Source organism: Bactrocera dorsalis, chromosome 6, assembly GCF_023373825.1.
Source record: "Bactrocera dorsalis isolate Fly_Bdor chromosome 6, ASM2337382v1, whole genome shotgun sequence".
Taxonomy (NCBI): Eukaryota; Metazoa; Arthropoda; class Insecta; order Diptera; family Tephritidae; genus Bactrocera; species Bactrocera dorsalis.
Genome location: NC_064308.1, coordinates 13,256,583 through 13,277,603, shown reverse-complemented (window position 1 = coordinate 13,277,603; position 21,021 = coordinate 13,256,583). Strand labels below are relative to the sequence as shown.

Sequence of the window (21,021 nt, the reverse complement as noted above, 5' to 3'; positions counted from 1 at the left end):
TTTAGTGTCTGAAAACCTCTGAGCAAATAATGAGCGCGTCTGGTTGGATTCCAGTTCTTGCCCGAGTGCCAAGGCCAATGCCATGTCAGCTGGCCTTGACGAAAATAGAATATCGCACAGCGGGTGGTTAAGACCCGATATGAACACCCTTAATGCGTCCTGACGATACTTGGTATTAAGCGATTCCAAGACGTCCTTCTTGTTTTCGTAGGTCATCAAATTTTTGTTGATAATAGCCGTTAGTTTCTTTCCCACCTCATCGTAAAATGCTGTAATGGATAGTCTTCCCTGCCGGAGGGTGGACATTTCTTGTTCCAATATGTAGACGAGTTTTTTGTCCGAGTAGGTAAAATGGAGCCTTGCTATTATGGCTTTGAAATTGAGAATTGTATTAAACGACGATAGTGTCGCATCCGCAGATCCAACTACTTTGTTCCTAATAATAGCCACTGCCTGGTAATGTTTCGAGCTGCCCTGCGCGTTTTCAAGAATTTTATACGCGGTATGAGCCGCCTGGCGCCACGACACGTATCGTGAATGGTCACCATTGAACTCTGGCAACGACTTTACAACATCCAGCGACTCATCGCACCTAACAGTGGGGTCAATTGCAATCTCCCTATACTCCTCTACCTGAACCGGTCTTTCGATTAGTGTTAGCCTAGCGGTAAGTTCGTCAATAGTCGTTCGGAAGTCTCGTCTCGTCTGCTCCGTTGCTGTCCGCACAGCGGCACCCAGCACGGCGCGAAGAATATTTTCGTCCATGTTCCTTGATATTCCTTTTATTCTTTATTCACTTTAAAATTTTTTATTTTCAAATTAAAACAATTTTTACTTAAATTAATATTTATATTAATATTTTTTAAGCTGATGCTTTAATTCAACGAATATGTCAATATCTCGAGCACTCTACTTACATAGATTCTTTCATATTGTAGTAATAGTAATAGTTTAGTCCCTCGATGGCTACGTCTCGGCTTGGCGTGCGTCCGAGCACCGCGGCCACGAAATTATCCTTTACAAGGATTTTATTGTGGCCCCACGTTGGGCGCCAATGACAAGACCGGTTGTTTATAAGTTTATAATGTTCTTTATTTCCCTTGCTTCGGAGCAAGGGCAGCCGTAAAAGTTGAGCGAGTAAATACAACTGAACTTTTTTAAAACTATTGCAGCGGCGACTACGCCTAAATACCTGTCTGAATAAACTGCACACGCTCTGCCGCGTGACTTGCCAGCGCAGTAGCAGCGATAGGTGTTTGTTTTTGTCACGCGCAACTCGTTGAGCGCGCCGTCAGCAATATCGTTGGCAGTGGAGTACCTGGCTTCTGTAGTTTGAAAAATAATTGAAATGTTGTCCAGAAGCATGTTGTTGCTCTTGTTCTTTTGTTGTTTTCTACTATGGTGTGTTAACTTATATAAGTATAATTAGAATAACTTAAAGTTAGGATGTATTATCATACACATAGTACTTATTACTACACTAGGAAAGTTTTGGTGTCGTTAGCTACAAACTCAGCGGCCGTAGTGGATATCGCCTGCTGAGCGCCAGTGCATGGAGGCATGTCGTCATTGTCATCCCTGTCCATGCTCATCAAACAGCGAGTGCTCCTCTGATGATAGGGCATCCAGAAACACCCGTTACCTGTACCGGTGCTTTTGTCGTTGACCTTAGCCGTCTTCTGTGGTTGTTGGCTTGTCGTAGTTGTTGTTGAAGTATTTTTTTGTGGCGTCTTTCATCTTGTTCTTACGACCCTTTACTCAACTTGGTGAGCGGTCGGGCCTACGTTTGCAGAAGAAAACACAAAGGTCAGCCACACCAGTGTCCTATGACGCGGTAAGGTTACCGTAACCTCCCAATTCGGCACATTGTTGGGAAGGCTTCGTTTTAATACAAATTAACCTATTGGCCAGCGCACACATGCGGCTTCTGACAACTCCTATGAACATGCAATATAACTGACATTGGTTCGGAGGTGCCTAGTATGTCTTGCTAGTTAAGCCTCTGCAATGCGGCAAGGTGCCTGCCATTCGCAGAGGCGAAACGCTCAAAAAGTTCATGGCCTGAACCAAAAACCACCATGTTAGAGGCCGACCCTCGTAGTATTGGATCACACGACTTTACTTGAGGCCATTAAACAATCCACCCTTCCTGGCTCGAGGTAAAAACCACAAATTGATAGGAATCCAAGAGGGATCCGCGGGGTGGTGTACTCTCCCTGTTCCTGTTAAATTTTACATATCGAAACTCCCTCAACCACCAGAGGGAATTTCTATCACCTCGTACACCGATGATTGCACGATATTGTTGTCGGCTCAAAGTGCTCAAAAGTAAACGGACATCTCTTCTTTCACGCTTCTTGTCTGTAAGAAACCTATAACTCTCCCTCACTAAATACACGGCGACTATATTCACGAACTCGACGAAGGAGTACAGACGAGACCTTGCCATTGCAGTCGTGAAGTTAAAATTCCGTCTGTCAATAATGCTAAGATATTAGGTGTAACACTAGACAGTCTTCGCTCCTTAACTGCCAAAGTACAGAACTGCGACAAAATCCTCAATGTGCTAGAAGACACCACATGGGGAAAAAGGAAAGGTTATTGGCAACAAACAAAGCAATCGGCCGGTTGTTCCTCAACTACGCCGCACCAATATAACGAAGAAGCTTCAAACATGTCAGAAAACTGCACTCCGAACTCCAGTCGAACATTTACAGGTTCGTATGCTTCCGGTTAAGGAACATAGCGAACTTCTCTCCAAGCAGTTTCTGCTAGGGTGTTTTCGCCGAAACCGTAACTGCAGTCTAGGCAGCCGCAAGAAAATCAAGAGGTCTTTCCTTAGCTTCGTCGATGACGTTAGAAAGTGCGTCAACTAGACTTTGGACGCAACACACTTCAGACACGCACTCTGACTTATCCAGAATCGATCGCGATTTACCAAATTTATTTACAGAATGCAGCGAGTCCCCGCATGACTGTAATCACCTCTTTTGCAATCAACACCCTTCTCTCAATGGTCCGACGCCGTTAAAACAGCACGTTTCCTGGACCTACCGTTATGTGATCTCGATGACAACTTACCATTACGTTACCAAACGCTTAGATAACTGTTACAACAACAAGATACACCCAAATTGGCGTTGTTACCCCTTTGTGTAGTAAAAAAGAAGTTAAAAAAAAATTATTTAAAAAACAGTTTCGGATTACCACTATCTGCAATGCAATTTATCCATAAATATTTAACAATATTTCGTAAATTTACAACACCAAAGCTCTGGTATATAGTACATTTTATTGCATTTATTTTTATTGAAGGTAAATTTCATGCCTTTTATTGAGTAGTTCCAAGCATTGTTAGCTTAATTGTAGAATAATGTTACTTATTATAACATTAAAAACTTTTATTTCTTAAATTTATTTCAGTCCTTGATCACAACATACCAACTAAATATTTGTACAATGATATGTACATGAATTTCAGAATGTTATCAATGGATTGCGCCGAAATATTAGGTCTCCATTTCAAACCAACTTGTGTCACATTGCAATGTAATGAAAAAAGAAATACCAACCATCAAGTTATAATAACGAGAGGAGCTGCTACGTCGACGATTAAAACCTTTTCTATAGAGAATCTAGGAGAAGCTTTCTATAAGAATTTAGAGACCGTTGTACGTCATCCTAATTTTAAATTAAGAAGACTCCAATCAAAACTGTCTTCTGTCGCTGACACGTGCTCGATACAATCACCCAATAACGGCAGTTTGGGTAGTGCTGAACCGAGTATATGTACTTCCAGATCGAGCATATATTCTTCCAATGTGACGTTATTTACAAATAGTGTGCCTTTAACATCAAGGGCAAATACTACTTTATCATCATATTATGTATCAAATAAGTCGTTATTGTCACCTTCAAAATTAGAAAGTTCCAGCCAGAAAATGTTGGTTATCAAAATTATAGAAATTATAAAGAAAATATTGCTCATAAAAATTTTGACCAGAATAACATCGACAGAAGGATCTTATGTATTGAATTCATCGAAAGCGCCATTAAATTTCCTAATAATGAAAGTACGCAAAGTATTAATTGCTTTTGCGATTTTTACTTTTGTATTTCACTTTGATGTTGTTTTAGCCGATCAAGGTAAGTGGTTTTTTATTAAATTTAGTCATAATCTATATTTTGCTATTTTTTGATACGTTTAAAGTTATTCTGCTGGATACGACAAGAGAAGCTACTTTGGAGTGGACTCGGTATCCTTATGGACCGCAAGCTCAAACACCGGGGGTACATATGATTTATTGTGTTTATTTGGTGTCCATTTCTATATGTTTTATAATTGCAGTGGGTTGAGGAATCATTTACAGATTTTGTAAAGGGTATAAATTGGCGAAGCTATGTCGTTTGCGATGTTGCATATAACAATGTCAATAATTGGTTATGGTCTCCTTTTATCGACCGAGGACCTGCAAACAGATTATACATTGAAATTAAGTTTACTATACGTGATTGTTCCCTATTTCCAGGTAAAGTCAAATAATATTTAACATTGGAAAATGAGTTTATTCGTGTTCTAGGAAATGCACTCTCCTGTAAAGAAACGTTTAGCCTTTTATTCTATGAATTTGATGCTGCTACTCGAGAACCTCCGCCCTGGCAAACCGATAGTTATAAGTTGATCGGTAACTAAAAATACATTCTTATATATCGAAAATTATATGTTTCCAACATGTCTTTAATAGCACGTATAGCTGCAGGAGAAGGCCGCTTCAATCAAAATTCTGACGTTGATATAAACACTGAAGTCAAAAGTATTGCCGTAACAAAGAAAGGTGTTTACTTTGCATTCCGTGATCAAGGAGCCTGCATAAGTGTGTTAGCAGTAAAGGTTTACTATATCACTTGTCCTGCAGTAACGGAAAATTTTGCTCATTTCAATGAAACACCAACGGGAAGAGAAATTACTATAATTGAAAAACAAAATGGCTCCTGTATTGAAAATGCGGAACCATATGAGACACCTACATACTTGTGTAAAGGTGATGGCAAATGGACAATTCTAACTGGAGGCTGCCAATGCAAGGTTGGATATGAGCCAGATTTCATAAATAAAACCTGTAATGGTAATAATTTTGCACTTTTCCAAATTATATGAAAACAAAATATTTAATATTTTTTTTTAAGAATGTCCGATAGGGAAATTTCGTTCAAAAGATGTTAATAAATGTGTACCATGCCCACCTAATTCAAATGCGCTAAATCTAGCAGCAGGATTTTGTAAATGCCTTCCTGGTTATTATCGACATCCACACGATGGAAAGCACATGCCTTGCTATAAACCGCCCGGACCTCCCACGAATTTAACTTTGTTATTTGTGGACCAAACAAGTGCAATTCTATCTTGGAATGTGCCCATAAGGGAGTTATTAGAATCATCATTTTCTTTGAAAAAAACTAAATATCGCAGTGAAATTGTGTATAAAGTACGATGTCTGTCCTGCTCCTCCAACGTTGTGTTCAATCCAGCATCAGATTCATTTAATGAAACCAAATTAACCTTAACTAATTTGGAACCAGTAACAACGTACACAATTCAAATACATTCTCTGAACGGTATTTCAAGCCTGATGGAAGCGGACAATAATTACAACGATTCTTCTGAAGATAATAAAAATACCGCCCAATTTGGATCTTTCAATGCTACACTTGAAAATCCCTTAATGTCTACTAATGTAAAATCATCGGTTAGTTTAGTTAAAAATCAGGCTTTCGATCTAAATCAAATAAAAACTGAATATGCCGAAATTACATTCAAGACAGAGTCTGCAATCCTGTCCACTGTATTTAATGTTCACGTTGTTGCGACCACAAGTAGGGAAGTAGATTTGGTATGGGACAAATCTGTGCAAAGTGATTATCCTATTGAATTTTATGAGGTGCGTTGGTTTCCCAAACCGGAGCTGGATTCAGTTAATAAAACTGTATTCAATACAAAGGAAACTAGAGCTCATATCGAAGGACTCACTGAAAATACGGAATATGGGTTTCAAGTTCGGTGCAAAACATTGAATGGATACGGCACTTACAGTAACATTGTTTATGCTCAAACACACCAGAGCATGAATTCAGGTAAATAAACAACATATTGTGAGTTCGAATATTATGGAGTATATACAATCTAAAAATATTATAATACATTTATATTACATTATATCTTCTTATTGTATTTAATTTAATACATGTTTTCTCTGGCTCTGCTTTCAATTTTTCTTTCCACTGACACTTCATTGTATCATCTTAAACCTACTTAAAACATTGATTTAGCAATTTATCTGTCATTGTTTACACTTGATGTCTTATTGTATTGTTGTCCCTTAATTTTATCAATAAGCAGAGTTTTGTAGTAGTACGTATATATGTAATAGTGGCACAATATTCACAAAAATTTTTCCTGTCGTATATTAATACCTAATTTTACATTTCTAGGGTACGATGACTCTATACATATGCGAATTGTTGCTGGTGCTACTGTTGCTCTTGTTTTTATATTAGTACTAGTGATTGTTGCAACAGTTTTGTTCTTGCGGTCTAAAAATCAAGATGAACTTGACAAAAAGTCGAGCAATCACTTGCCATTGCCTCTGGATTACGCTAGCAATGAAGGTAATGTTCATCATATACTTGTTTTTTTTTTCATTGATTTGGCATATATCAATTCATAACTAAAAATGTTCCTGTCTCAATTTGACAATTACGCTGCATAACTGCCTAAATTTGTAGTATGAGATATTTATATGACAAATTTTTATTCTGTAATATTTTTTATTATTCATCTTACTGTGTTGTGAAGCCAGCGCCAGTATTCCCTTGTTTCCAATGTTTATTGTTTTAATTTAAGTATTCTTCCACTAAGTTGCGAACGCTGTAAAGTATAGTTAACAGTTTTTTCCAAAAAAGGTAGTCAGAAATTTTGACTGTTCAGATCAGTAAGCATTAGAGCGAGTCGATGTATTCCCACGACAATCGGGTCTATGTAATCGGAACGTACCTGAAGTTTTTCTCCGTCCATGGACTGTCAATTAAATACAATTCTGCTGCTACGACAAGAACAGGTCGATTTACTGGATGCCAAAAAACGGAAAAATAGCATATGCGGGAAATGTTTTACGGAACATTCTGACCAACTATGCTGAAGATACTATGGGTTTAACCCTTTGCGACCGTATGTCTGCTCTCAACCACCAAAGCTCTTTTACCATCTATCGATCAGGTAATATTTTATTATTAGAAGCAGCTACGATGCCTCAGGTATAAAAACTATTCAAAGAACATTAAAAGGAGGTAGCACCGTCAACATAAGCAAATGAAAAGTTATCATAAACTACAGTTTGAAAATGGGAGGTGTCGATAAAAGTGATCAATATGCAAATTCATATTGTTGTATGATAAAATCATATAAATGGTGGAGCAAAATGTTTTTCTGGGGATTAGAGTCAGCAACAAGAGAAATCAAGACGCCTATGTCACTTTTTATGTTTGGATGACCGTCGTCCTCATATACCGAGAAAAGGCTAAATAGAAAACTCAATATATATTGCGGCAATATGAAGATGTAAAAAGTAAAAATTGTTCCGTATGTTCAAACACAAAAATTTCAGGCGGAACACGCCAAACTAACTGTTTTTGTGACACATGTTCTCGAAAACCAGGGCTTTATATTGGAGACTAATTTAAAAGATACCACACGACGAAGAACTATAAAATATTATTTTTATGTAAATATAAACATATTATTATATTACAAGTATCTAAATTTTGAGAACAATTAATAAATTTTATTTTTCCTTCACAATCTTTCATATTGTGTATTACTGTTTTTCAACGAAAATTAATTCCGACCAGCATGACACCCATATATATAATTAATACGGTCGCAAAGGGTTAAACCCGGTTACGAGCCAGCGATTTTTAAGGAAAAGTTTTCTTAAGCGGGTGTAAGTTGACGATACAGAAAAAGTCAATGTAAATTTTTTATTTTGAAAACCACATGAGAAATAACTAACAACATTTTATTTGAACGTATTTTTTTGAATCATCGAAAGCCTGTCAGTGTGGAACCTTTATCCGAACAAAAACACCTCTTACCGTAATGTACCGTTTCCCAAGTGCCACAGTCAAGTCGTCGGGAGGATGTTTGAGCAATGCTCATACCTTTGTAAGTTGCATTTACTTGACCCCAGTTCGTCGCCAAACTCTTCCCTGATGATATGGTTGTTGTGATATGCGTTCACTTGGTTCGCGTTCTAGTGGTCCATTTAGTTTTGGAGTTCTCTTCTCCGCTGTTACCTCGGGGTCTTTGATTTTCTGGCGGATATTTCGCACACCGCATTCCATTTTTTATTCAACCATTTGGTCTACTATGTTTTCAGTGGTTGGGTCCATACCGAATACATCCTTCAGTTCTTGCGCATCTTGCTCATATGGAGGGCAATAGAACAACTTATCCTCTACGTTCTCAACTGTCTTCCCACCGCAATTATCGCATTAAACATCATTTACATGTTCGAAACGTTTCAAGTATGCTTTGAAAAAGTCGTTTGCTGTAAGACTTATACTAACCTACTAATTACATTAACATCTCCTATATTTCACAATTATCATTTTAAATATAACCAAATCACTCAGATTTGAAGAATAATTATTTATTTTATGAAAACATACCAAACCTTAGAAATTATTTGACTCCGTTAATGTACTTGTAATTTCTTTCGTATAAAGTCTAGTGCCATCAGTTCAAAATGTTTCGCAAAGGTATAAAAGCAAAAGCTCCTAGTAAGGATATGGCCTTTCTATTCTTTTTGTTTGCATCCCCACTCTATAGCACAAGCATTAAAGTCGCCAACTATAATAAGATTAAGGTTACTTCGGGCAGTAGCCATTAGACAATCGATAATATTTCGTCATTTATGCTGGGAGGCAAATAGCAACTATAGATATTAACGCTAAGGAATCGTCCCAGTGTGATCCTCCGAAAAATTACTGATTTTCGCGAATTTTATTTTTAGTGTTGAAATTAACTATTTTTATATAAATAAATACATTCATGAAGAATACAAAACGATTTGTTTTATATTGGGTTGTCAAAAAAGTCTTGCTGTATTTTCGCTAGTTGGCGCTGAAAGCGCGTAGTTCTAGTTTTATTCGTAGCATCGGGTGCTATACCTTTTTGGAAAGCTCATTTCACGCGCTAACACGTGTTTGATTGATTGTCGTTTTTTTTAAGTCGTTCGTGAGTTATAGCGTCGCAAACATGGAGCAAAATAAAGAGAAAATACGGCATATTTTACAGTACTACTACGATAAAGGCAAAAATGCATCTCAAGCCGCCAATAAAATTTGTGCAGTTTATGGACCCGATAAAGTTTCCATTTCCACCGCACAACGATGGTTTCAACGTTTTCGTTCTGGTGTACGCTCCGGAAGGCCTGTCGTCGAAAATTGCGATAAAATCGCTGAATTGGTCGAAAGAGACCGGCATATGTAGTAGTCATCAAACCGTTATAAACCATTTGAAGAAGCTTGGAGTCACAAAGAAGCTCGATGTATGGGTGCCACACGAATTGATTCAATAAAAATACTGCAAGACTTTTTTGACAACCCAATATTTATCTATTGGGTGTATAATAGTTAAATAAATTGTTTAAATTACACGTAAAAAAAGTGTTTGTACGATGTCAACGATTGTGGCCGCTATTTTGGTTTAAAACAAAAATTTCAAAAAGATTATTAATCTATAAGAAGCTATCGCGCTTTGGAAACTTTATTATTATTTTTTTTTGAAATTTGACAAAATGGCGGCGGTTTTAACAAAAAGTATCAAATTTGGCCCTTTGTTTCGAAAGTTTTTCGTAGAACAAAATAAGAAGATTTAAAAAAAAAAGAACGAAAAGCTTCCATAGCGCGATAGAGAATGACGTTAAAAATGTTCTCTGCAAATTGGTAGGTACTAGACATCTCCAAAATTCTTCCTTTGCGAGTGAAAAACGTTTAGAAAAATACTATTCTAAGAAAAACGCGTTTAAAGATTTCTACAAGAAACGCTGTACCGACCGTCATAAATTAAATTTCGTTTTCAAAATTTGAGAGAATATTTCTTATAGTGTACCAATCGATATTGCAACAAAAAAAATCGAAAATTTCACACTGAGACGATCCCTTAAGCAAAAAATGCATCATTAATTGTTGCTCAAAAATAATTTATTGGAAGGGTAAGGGTTGTCGATTATCGCCAAAGTACAGAGCCCCACAAAATACCCAAGTCGCTAGCCGGCAACTCATGGGGAAAAAGATAAAGAAACGTTGTTAGCAGCTTACAAGGCAATCGGCCGGCCGGTCCTTAACTACCTCACATCTGGACGCAATGGTCGCAGACGAAGAAGCTTGCTAGACTCGTCAGAACACTGCACTCCGGACTACGACAGGATGCCTCTTGATATCTCTCATCGAACACCTGCATAGTGAGTCCCGTATGCTCCCGGTTAAGGAGCATAATGAACTCTCCAAAGAGTTCCTGCTACGGTGCTTTCGGAGAATTCATCCCTTTAGTGACCTGCTTGGAGCGGAACCGCCTTCTAGGAGCTTAATAAGGTCATTTCTCAACTACGTCGACGACATCAAACAATACGCCGACCCCGTCGAAACAGTACGTTTCCTGGTCCTACCGTTGGATGACATCGATAACAACTTATCTAATACTTACCATTCCAACGAGGATTAGGTACCCGTTACAACGACCACAACAACAACAACAGGGAGCAAAAGTCACACCAGGACTCCTTGCATGCAAGGCATATTTGTGAAATGTCGGAGTGAATTTTAGATAAATTAAAATTAAGTTCAAACCATAGTATACAGGAAACAATTGTGCAGGGGTGACTCTAAATTTCCGAGGTAACTCGACATCTTCTGCTATAAGTGGTGGTTAAACTCTAAGGATATCATTCAGTGAGTACGAGTTACCACAGGTGTTAACAGCTCAGGTAAATAGCTAAGAGCTTCTTTGAAGTCCATTGCCTCCATAATCTAGTCGGTAAGGTGTTGAATGTCGTAGTCAGGGAAAGTTCTATTAATTCACCTAGGAGGCGGTGAAAAGTATTTTGCCGGAAAAGGGGTTGATTTGTTGTATTATAGAAGTGGGTAAGAGTGCTGTCCTTTCGGGCTCTGTTAGCGCTGGTAGCGTCGTTTTGTTACACTAACGTTAGATCTTGATATCCTGTTCGATTGTTGTGTTCATCCCATTTCAGTGCCCTGAATGAAACTATTAATCTCCGTTATTTTTTTTATTGATAGACATTCAAGGTTTGGTATCTGATAGACACCAAAAGATCGAGGTGATAGAGTTAGGCATTCACAGAAAAAGTGCCTATGCTCCCGTCGAGTTCTATTTGAATTGCTTTTCCAGGGCATACGCATTTTTTAGCCATGTTCTCCAAATGGCCAGTGCCCCCTTAAGATAGATGTTATAAGTCTTTAGTTGTGGTTTTTTCATAATTTGCTCCCATCTGTTTAGCTATCTTGCATTTGGTTGTAGAGTTCTATCTATCATTGGGCTATTTGTTCAATTTGCCTATTGAGCTCCCTCTTTATCGGTCTTAGCGAATACAGTGTTGTTTCTTCCTCGGATTCGTCTAGTAAAGCTCCTGACTTAGCTAACCCGTCTACTTTTTTTTGTTGCTTTTTCTTTTGACCGGAAACTCAAATTGTGGATAAGTTGAGTTGACCTGCCAGTCAGCTTTAAAGCCATCCTTGCTGGGTTTACTACATTGGAGTAACATAAAATATAGAGGCCTTTTCCAAGCCTAGTACTTCCGTTTTGAAAATGAGTTTGGTGGACAGAAATATTGAGAGATGTCAAGCCAATCGGAATATGACCCTGTCTCTACACGGCAATTCCTTTTTGGATTGTACTCCTCTCTCCTAATAAACCTCTTCTTCATTCACGTATAGAAAGTATTTTTACCTGAAAGTCCCTATAGAAGTCCAACCGTGGGAGTAGTGCCACTTTCTGTTAGAAAATGTATTTAGCGCGTCATTCAGACAACTCATGTCCGCCGCCTCTTAAATCTATTTCATTTTCTGATATATTGTTAATTTAATGATGATGACCAAATCAGCGCTCCAGTAATGATTGGTCTAGTGACGGCCGTACGCGCCCACGTAATTATATTCGGTTTTGGTCGCTGCTAAGTATTCTTTTGCATGTATACATACCTCGACACCCAAATGTTTCGCGGTGTGTGTGTTGAATTTGAGGCAGTTTGGTTATATTCGTGAATAGCATTAGTTTCCTTTTATTAAGGATAACACCCAGTCCGTTGTTCTTGTGCTATAGGTGAAACTTCCGTAAGATTTTTTCCATAATCTCATTGATTTTGAAAGGAAACAGCCCTGATACCAATATCACCATTGCATCTACATAAGCTATGTTTTCATTTCTTCTTCGGAGTTAGAGTAATGGTATACTACTCAAGACAGAATTGCCACACATATGTTCGTGTCACTGAACCGTGTGATGCTATAATGGTTCGGTTCATAAGCATCGATTGAATCCATCTGCACACCATGTGATCTATGCCGCCCTGAATGTGCTTATCTTTATGTTCTCAAAGGCTCCTTCTGTGTCCAGTGAGTGACTGCCTTTGTATATTGCTTGAAATGTAATGACTTTCTATTACATTTACTACTTCGTGTAGGACAGTTTCTGTTGATCGGCCCTCTATGTAATGTACTATAAGTATGTCCATTAGACTCTCTAGGACATTCAACCTTAAGAGAAAATATATAGACGATATATAGCAAAGACTTCTGCTTGAAAAATACTCGGAAAACTTCCCATAGCTGCGATGAGTTTGGTGCGTGATTCTACGACTTCTGCACCACTTTACCCCGACGTTTTCGACCCGTTGGTGTACGAATTGATTGTACTATCCTTAAGCAATAGCTCGGGAATGTAATCATTCCATTCAGCTATACTACTAAGGGTAACCTTGAACTTCTTGGTGAAGTTTACCTCTTTGGTAATGCTGTCCTTTGGGTGAAGGGCTAATGGCGTTACACCAGTTAATTATTTTATCCGCATGGATGAAATTGTCTTACATCTACCACACACTTCTGTTGTCATATAAAGCGTTGTCGGTTTGGCTACCTGACCGGTTACAGCTGAGGCTTATGCCACGCGGTGCAGGTTTACCTGGACAACTTCCACGTTGACAGTCACTATAGGATCGGCTCCATGAGGAGCTGGTCCTCATCCTTACCGTCTTGCGCGCTGCCATACGTGGAGGGTAGCACCAATCATGTCTTCATGCTAGGGACTTCCAGGGGTTCAGCAGTTGTTGTTGTTTCACGTCAGATAAAAATCCGGATCCATTCCGGTTACGTAGACCCAACTATTGTGGGAACGGGGGTCTCAGGGGTCGCACAGGTTGCTTTAACGTATGAGCGCCGGGATGAGTGGCGTCCTCATCCACCAGAATTTTCTCCGTTGTCCGCTCTCAATGGGCATTTTAAGCGTATATGGCTTCATGATCACCAAGCTGATCCTGTAGTGTAGTTTCCTCTCTGGATGTATTCGAATAACTCAGCGTCTATAAAAAGGTTTAGCGTGCTATCCGGAGTCTTCGACATCGATGTACTAAGTTCCACGTTCTGGTTTTTTATGAGCCCGAGAGCAAACTCATATGGCATGCCTGCGCATCTAGGCAGAAACACCGTCAATGTGTACGTGGGCGGAATGACGTTTCCCCTTTTTGTGCAGAGGACGGGGCCTTCCCACCTAACCAGCTTGGGAGCGATCTCCATCAGCCAGAGAGAGCAGACCTCTCGTCCTAGCAGTCCACCTGCAGGAGACCTCCTCTAAAGTGGACCCCAGGAAATGAATTTTTTTACTGAGTTTTCATTAAGAAGCTTTACCTTAACTCCACCTCGACTTGATATAACACATCCAGCTATCTTAAGACATGTTCCGCAATATTGCTACAATAACTTTCACGGTTATTCTAGTTCGCGGTATACACTGCCATTCCAGACGAGTGGCCAACAAAGAAAGTACTTCAGCGATCCAACGGGGCTCAATTAGCACCATGACTTCCAGTTTGATCAACATTTAATCTCTATGTTGTGGCAAAGCTAAAACTGTCCCCTACCACAGGGATGGACATATTAGCCCTCAGTGGCATTTTGCCCGTGCGCGCACGAGTGCACATTTTGAGGGCTAGGTGAGGGGATCATCGCGGGCAAACATGAAGAGGGAAGTAAGCGCAACGTATTTTACCACTACATATTTACAAATGAGAGCAACGTATTTTCTCACACCATGTTTACAAATGAGAGCGCACGCATATATGGGAAGTTGCACTGTGGGTAATAATTATAAAATTGCCTAACAATTTTAAATTTCTTTGTAACTACTATAAATTTATAAAATGTAAGACAAATAACAAAAAGTATAATAAATATTTGATTTTAGTAATCATTTTTTTTAATGTGTCTTTATATCAGCATTTAATTTTGTTTATTTGAAATAATAAATTATATGTTTGGTTTAATCTCATTTGCTATAGCTACACGCATTATTGTACCAAAATTTAAATCAGATAACCTACTTCTTATTTTAGATACATTGTATAATTTTCGAAGCAAAAAGTTTCAAACCAGGTTATTTCTTTAAACTTCCTTATAAAAAGTAATTTCAATAATAACTTCAGTTTATGAACCACTGTTTCTTCAAACACATATGACCTTATCTTATGAGAGCGCAATGTAAATAATTACCCAACAACCCTCCTACCACCCGCCAATCGTAGAATTTCCAACGACATTAGGTTTTCCGCAGGGTTGCCAGGCTCGATATACTGTAGTAATTATAAAAATTGTCTTCAATATATTTGAAATTTTCTTAAAATAACTCAAATTCAGAATCGAATGCTATTATTTGCAAATATATAAACTAATTTTAATAGTTTGATTTCAGTTTTGATATTATATATTATGAAAAATTATAATTGAAAACTTAGATGTGTACAAAACTACATATGCGTATTGAATAATGGCAACATTGTTCGAATGAAAACGAGAACAAAACGCTTGTCGCAGGTAGCGAAATGAGAAGATATTTATGCCATTAGCGTTTGTATTCTATTTGTGTGCTTAGCCACTCTCAATTAATAATGCCATACCGCGCATATATATTTTTATTTGATGATTTCTTATATTTTAGAAAATATGTGTTCCCTTTCTATAGCGCATATTATTATTTTAATACATTTCCAGAGGCAACTTAGATTTTTAAAATTTAACAAAACAATTATAGAAAAAAACCTCAATTCTTTGAATATTTTGATAAAACAACCAAACTGAAAATATTACAAATCATATATTTATATAAGCATTTTCATTAAATGGAACTGCAATATGTTTAAACACAATATATGTATATAATGGTCATAAGTACCTTTTTTTGAACATATATGCAGATATGCATATGTACGTATAAAAGCCTACAACTTGATAAAAGTTTTCCCAATTGTAACTAAAATGAATTTTTACAACTGGCATCACCACCATTGACTGATCTATCACATGTACAGTGGTGTGAGCAAAATAGGAACAACCATAAGGTGTTGTGAAGTTTTAAAATATGCTGTTTTCTTATTAAATAAAATTGTTTTTAGATACAAGTATAACATATATTTATTTTTTCCTAACAGTGATTAGAATTTCCAGCATCCAAAGGTAAATTAAAACAGATATTAATGCGAATTTCTAAAACGTGCAAATTATGTTTACCTCTTTTTGTTCACACAACTGTACAATTCCGATATGAAGTAAACTTCCACTCTTAAATTTGTGTACAATGTCAGTATTGCCGCAACCACTCTGCGATGAACATCAAGTTACGGAGGAATGTAATTGATTTTTTTCGCAACTTTTCTCAACTTGTTATGCCCTTCCCTCCCTAAACTAATATTCCCCTCATCTAGCCCCCGTGCGCACTTTGCTAACTTTGCGGGCTAAAAATGTGCACATCCCTGCCCTACCAAATCCACGGCCACCCTATTAACAAACCGGACCAAGTAGTACAGACTGGCCCTCAACGTTTCCGTCGATGATGTCAAAATTCCGAATTCCTAAAATTTTAGGGTTTTCAAATGACAGTCTGCACTCCACACACAACCGAGATTGCCAAAAAAGTAGAAATCCTCAAGTCGCTGGCTGGCAAGAATTGAAGCAAGATATAGACCTGCCAGAACGCCTCACTGTGGACTATAACAGGATGTTTTTTGATGTCTCCCATCGTACATCTACACAGTGAGGCTCGCATGCGTCCTGTAAAAAAGCCTAACATTCTTCTCTCCAAACAGTTCCTGCTCCGAGCCGGAGTTCGAGCTGCCGTTCCCATGACAGCCGTTTCTAATTTGATGCAATTGGAGTAAGGGTGTCCTATATAGCAATGTTTTCGTTTCTCCAAACAAGACTACTATGTTCGCCATATTTTATAAGTAAATTTCGATAGAGTGAGATCATTTAAAAAATACATGTCAGTAGCACGAATATTATACCATCTTTTAAAAATCAAAACTAGCAATTTCAAGCTAACACACCTCTTATTGGGTAGTCAAAAAATTATTTTCGTTTTTTGCCAATAGATGTTGCAGTCGTATATCTCCAGTGCTACCAATGACTTTGTGTCATACCATATAGTGTTAGAAAGGTGACATTTTAAGCTTCATTTAACCAAGAAAAATTAAATTTGGGGAAGTTGGAAAAAAGCAATTGTTCAAAAATGAGTGAAAATAATGAAGAAATTCGCTATATTTTGAAAATTTTGCCACGCAAGTCACCAATGATATTTGTGAAGTTTACGGAGACGATGTTTTATCAGTTCGTGTAGCACAACAAGGGTCGCTCTTTTCTGTTCGGATAATTTCGATTTATACTGAGGAAGTTTTATACTGATGGAATAATGTCTCTAGCGGAAAAATTACAAAAAGGGGTCAACCAAAATGGCACATATTAGTTTAGTTATTTATTAGCATAAATATAAAAAGAATAAATGGAAATTTGATTAGAAACACGAAAATACTTTTTCGAATACCCAATATATCTCATATGTATTACTTTTAACATCGCAATTTTACCTGAGAAGATTTCATTAAATACTAATAGTATGTACTCACGCGTATAAAAATTACAAAATTGTACTGTATATGTTGAATCAGATTTAATTTAATGAATACTTTTATTTATCAATAGCTTTCTCTATCTAAATTATAGTTCATGCCATGGATACTACGCCAATCGTTAAAACCATTCAATCAAATGGTAATTTTTTATTTTATATTTATTATTTACGGAATTGGGAATAGTATACTAAATTGGTTATATAAATGATGATTGGTCCGCATGTCATAAATATTACAATATTTATAAAGTTTATGTTAAATTGGTTATATTTAAATTGTCTAAGTAGACAAAATATTTTCATTTGCGCTTCTGAACCATCCAACATTTTTAATATCTTAAATTTGTTTGAAATATTATATGTCATACTAACTACTTCCTTTAGCTATAACAATAGTATATACATCTATAACTATTTTAATAGAACAACATACTTATTGTACTAAAGCATTAATAATACAATATAAAAGAATTTGATAATGATACTATTACGTACACTAAATTATGCGAAGAATTTCGCTGATAATTGTCTTTATTTTTTCTATAATTAATCTGTTCTATGGTTTAAAATTAAATCGACGCTAGCCTATATGTATATATGTAAATATGTAAAATATAAAAGGTTATGTTAAGTTTGAACTTTCCATAAACTATTTGCTCAACCTAATACCAATATCTTTCTAACCGAAAGCAAATATTTGAGTTCTTGTTGATGGGTTAGTCAGTAACAATGGGGTAATATGTATTGATTACTATCAAAACTCAAACTATTATTAAACAGTGTGGACTGTTTTTTTTTTGCTATAACCTTGGGCTAAGTAGTAAATATTATTAAGATAAGATAAGATAATAGTCCAGCTACACTAGGCAGCAAAAGTCTGAGTACTTGCTTATATCTTCTTTTCCCTTGTTAAAAAATCATTTTTAGGAGGTCGAAAAAAAAGGCATTTTTCAAGAATTTTTTCTAAGTAAACTATTTCGTTTATTGATTTGGATTCGTGGTGGGAGAGAGACTCCGTCGCCGAGTACTATCATTCACTCCGGAGAATGAACGTCTAGCCACAATCCGCATCAAAGCGAGGTTCTTCAACTTATCGCTTATTTGCGCCCACGCCCCGACGGAAGAGAAGGACGACGTGACCAAAGATGCCTTTTATGAGTGCTTGGAGCGCACTTATGAGAGATGCCCCCGCCACGATGTCAAAATCGTGCTTGGCGACTTCAACGCCAGGGTGGGCAAAGAAGGTATCTTTGGCACTACGGTCGGTAAATTCAGCCTCCACGAGGAAACATCCGCAAATGCGTTGAGGCTGATCGACTTCGCCGGGGCCCGAAATATGGTTATCTGTAGTACTAGATTCCAGCATAAGAAGATACATCAAGCTACGTGGCTGTCTCCGGATCGAAAAACCTCCAACCAGATCGATCATGTTGTGATAGACGGAAGACACGTTTCCAGTGTTTTAGATGTGCGTGCGCTCCGAGGTCCTAATATCGACTCGGACCACTATATTGTTGCAGCCAAAATTCGCACCCGCCTCTGTGCAGCAAAAAACGCACGCCAACAAACACAAGGAAGGTTCGACGTCGAGAAGCTGCAATCTCAACAGACAGCCGAACGATTTTCTACTCGGCTTGCACTCCTGCTCTCTGAGAGCACTAATCAACAACTCGGTATAAGGGAACTGTGGGACGGCATTTCAAACTCCTTACGTACAGCTGCAACCGAAACCATTGGTTTTCCGAAAGTTCAAAACAACAGCTGGTACGACGAGGAGTACCGAGAGAAAACAGGCTGCCTACCACGCAACGTTACGATCGACCACAACACGTGCGGGATGGGATAGATACCGAAAGGTGAAGAGGTAAGCGCGACGCATTTGTAGACAGAAAAAGAAAGAGGCCGAAATGTGTGAGTACGAAGAGCTTGATAAGCTGGCCGACAATGGTAATGCTCGAAAATTCTACGAAAAGATTCGGGGGCTTACAGAAGGTTTCAAGACCGGAACATACTCCTGTAGAACCCCTCAAGTTTATCTAGCCACCGATCCCCAGAGCATACTTAAATTATGGGGGGAACACTTCTCCAGCCTGCTGAATGGCAGTGAACGCACAACACCAGGAGAAGGCGAACCCGATACCCCAATCGATGACGATGGAGCAGACGTTCCATTGCCCGACCATGAAGAAGTTCGAATAGCAATTACCCGCCTGAAAAACAACAAAGGGGCAGGGGCCGATGGATTGCCGGCCGAGCTTCTCCAGCCTGCTGAATGGCAGTGAACGCACAACACCAGGAGAAGGCGAACCCGACACCCCAATCGATGACGATGGAGCAGACGTTCCATTGCCCGACCATGAAGAAGTACGAATAGCAAATTCCCGCCTGAAAAACAACAAAGCGGCAGGGGCCGATGGATTGCCGGCCGAGCTATTTAAACACGGCGGCGAAGAGCAGATAAGGTGCATGCATCAGCTTCTTTGCAAAATAGGGTCGGACGAAAGTATGCCCAACGATTGGAATTTAAGTGTGCTATGCCCAATCCATAAAAAAGGAGACCCCACATTCTGCGCCAACTACCGTGGGATTAGCCTCCTCTACACGCTGTTTAAATGAGTTAAGCATCCGCTCACTCTACCCGAAAAAACTGGCGCACCTTAATAAAACAGCTCAGTTCACCGCAGCAGATGACACTAAAACAGAACTCACCACATCTGTACACCAACCCACTCCGCAAAAAGGATGGACAGAAAAAAGCAGACACACTTCGTGACAGACAGATCACACATCAACATACGCTTTTCGTCACCGATCTCGCGCTACAATTTACATTCGTTCTATACAAACCGCACATTTACATGCATTCGCCACCAACTTTCGCATCTATACATTGACCGACAACAATTCTGCGCGCTGACTGATCCGCGAAAAACTCGAACATCAACACCATCAAATCTTCTACGTCATTGGAGGCTCGCCGATACTCAATTAATTAACTTTATAAAATACTTGGTAACTGTGCAAAATATCATTTTATTATTATAAATAAAATTGTTGAAAAAACAAAGTGTTCAAAAATAAAACGGATATTTGCATTTTAATTAAAGCAGTGGTAGCTGCACCCCACTCTATTGAGTGTACGTTTAAACATGGTCCTTCGAGCCTTACCGAAAGGCGCTATTGGTTTCTACAAAATTTCGTAAAAAAAGAAATGTTTTGACATACATAAGTACATATATGGTGCGGTGGCAGAACTGAAACAGACAGATACATAAATATTAGAAAAAAAAGTTTAGTGTCGCGAAAATAAACATAAAAGTGGTGACAAAAAGTGCGATACAAAATTCAAAATAAACATACATACATATGTACATTTATACCAAAACACAAAACTAAATTCGGTAACAAAGTGCAGTGACACAAAACAAACAAACTATATGTACATGCATATATACGTATGTACATACATAACAATACATGCGGTAGAAAAAATATAAGTTTTTGTACGTATACAAAAAAAAATACATAAACTAAAAAAGTGCAGCGGGACGGTAAAAAAAGTGTGCAGTGCAAAAACAAAACAGTGCTGTGAAAAAACAGAAATAAAACAAAGCAAAAACACAAATCGGGCGCGAATAACACACAAAAATACAAAACAACAAAATTACAAGGAATGGCCGCAGGCAGCAGTAAGCTACAGGACTAGAAGAAGAGGAATTAATATTAAAGGCCCGAATACCCGCAGACACACACTGGCATATGTATATATCCCCTCA

The 21,021-nt window shown here is 38.1% G+C and overlaps 1 protein-coding gene across 5 annotated transcripts in view; it reads left to right on the top strand.

The window, feature by feature from the left end:
* The window catches only part of LOC105224554 (ephrin type-B receptor 1-B), a 49,782-nt gene that overhangs the window by 13,116 nt on the left and 15,645 nt on the right, over nt 1-21,021 (top strand). For 4 of the 5 annotated variants that reach the window (XM_049459561.1, XM_049459563.1, XM_049459562.1 and 1 more), the window contains 8 exons: nt 3,424-4,146; nt 4,211-4,290; nt 4,349-4,529; nt 4,581-4,685; nt 4,746-5,126; nt 5,188-6,132; nt 6,490-6,666; nt 17,338-17,385. In XM_049459561.1, coding sequence (XP_049315518.1) covers nt 3,465-4,146; nt 4,211-4,290; nt 4,349-4,529; nt 4,581-4,685; nt 4,746-5,126; nt 5,188-6,132; nt 6,490-6,666; nt 17,338-17,385 — 2,599 coding nt within the window. In that variant the 5' untranslated portion in view covers nt 3,424-3,464. The remainder of the gene's footprint in view (nt 1-3,423; nt 4,147-4,210; nt 4,291-4,348; nt 4,530-4,580; nt 4,686-4,745; nt 5,127-5,187; nt 6,133-6,489; nt 6,667-17,337; nt 17,386-21,021) is intronic. The other variant, XM_049459565.1, reaches the window with a different exon arrangement.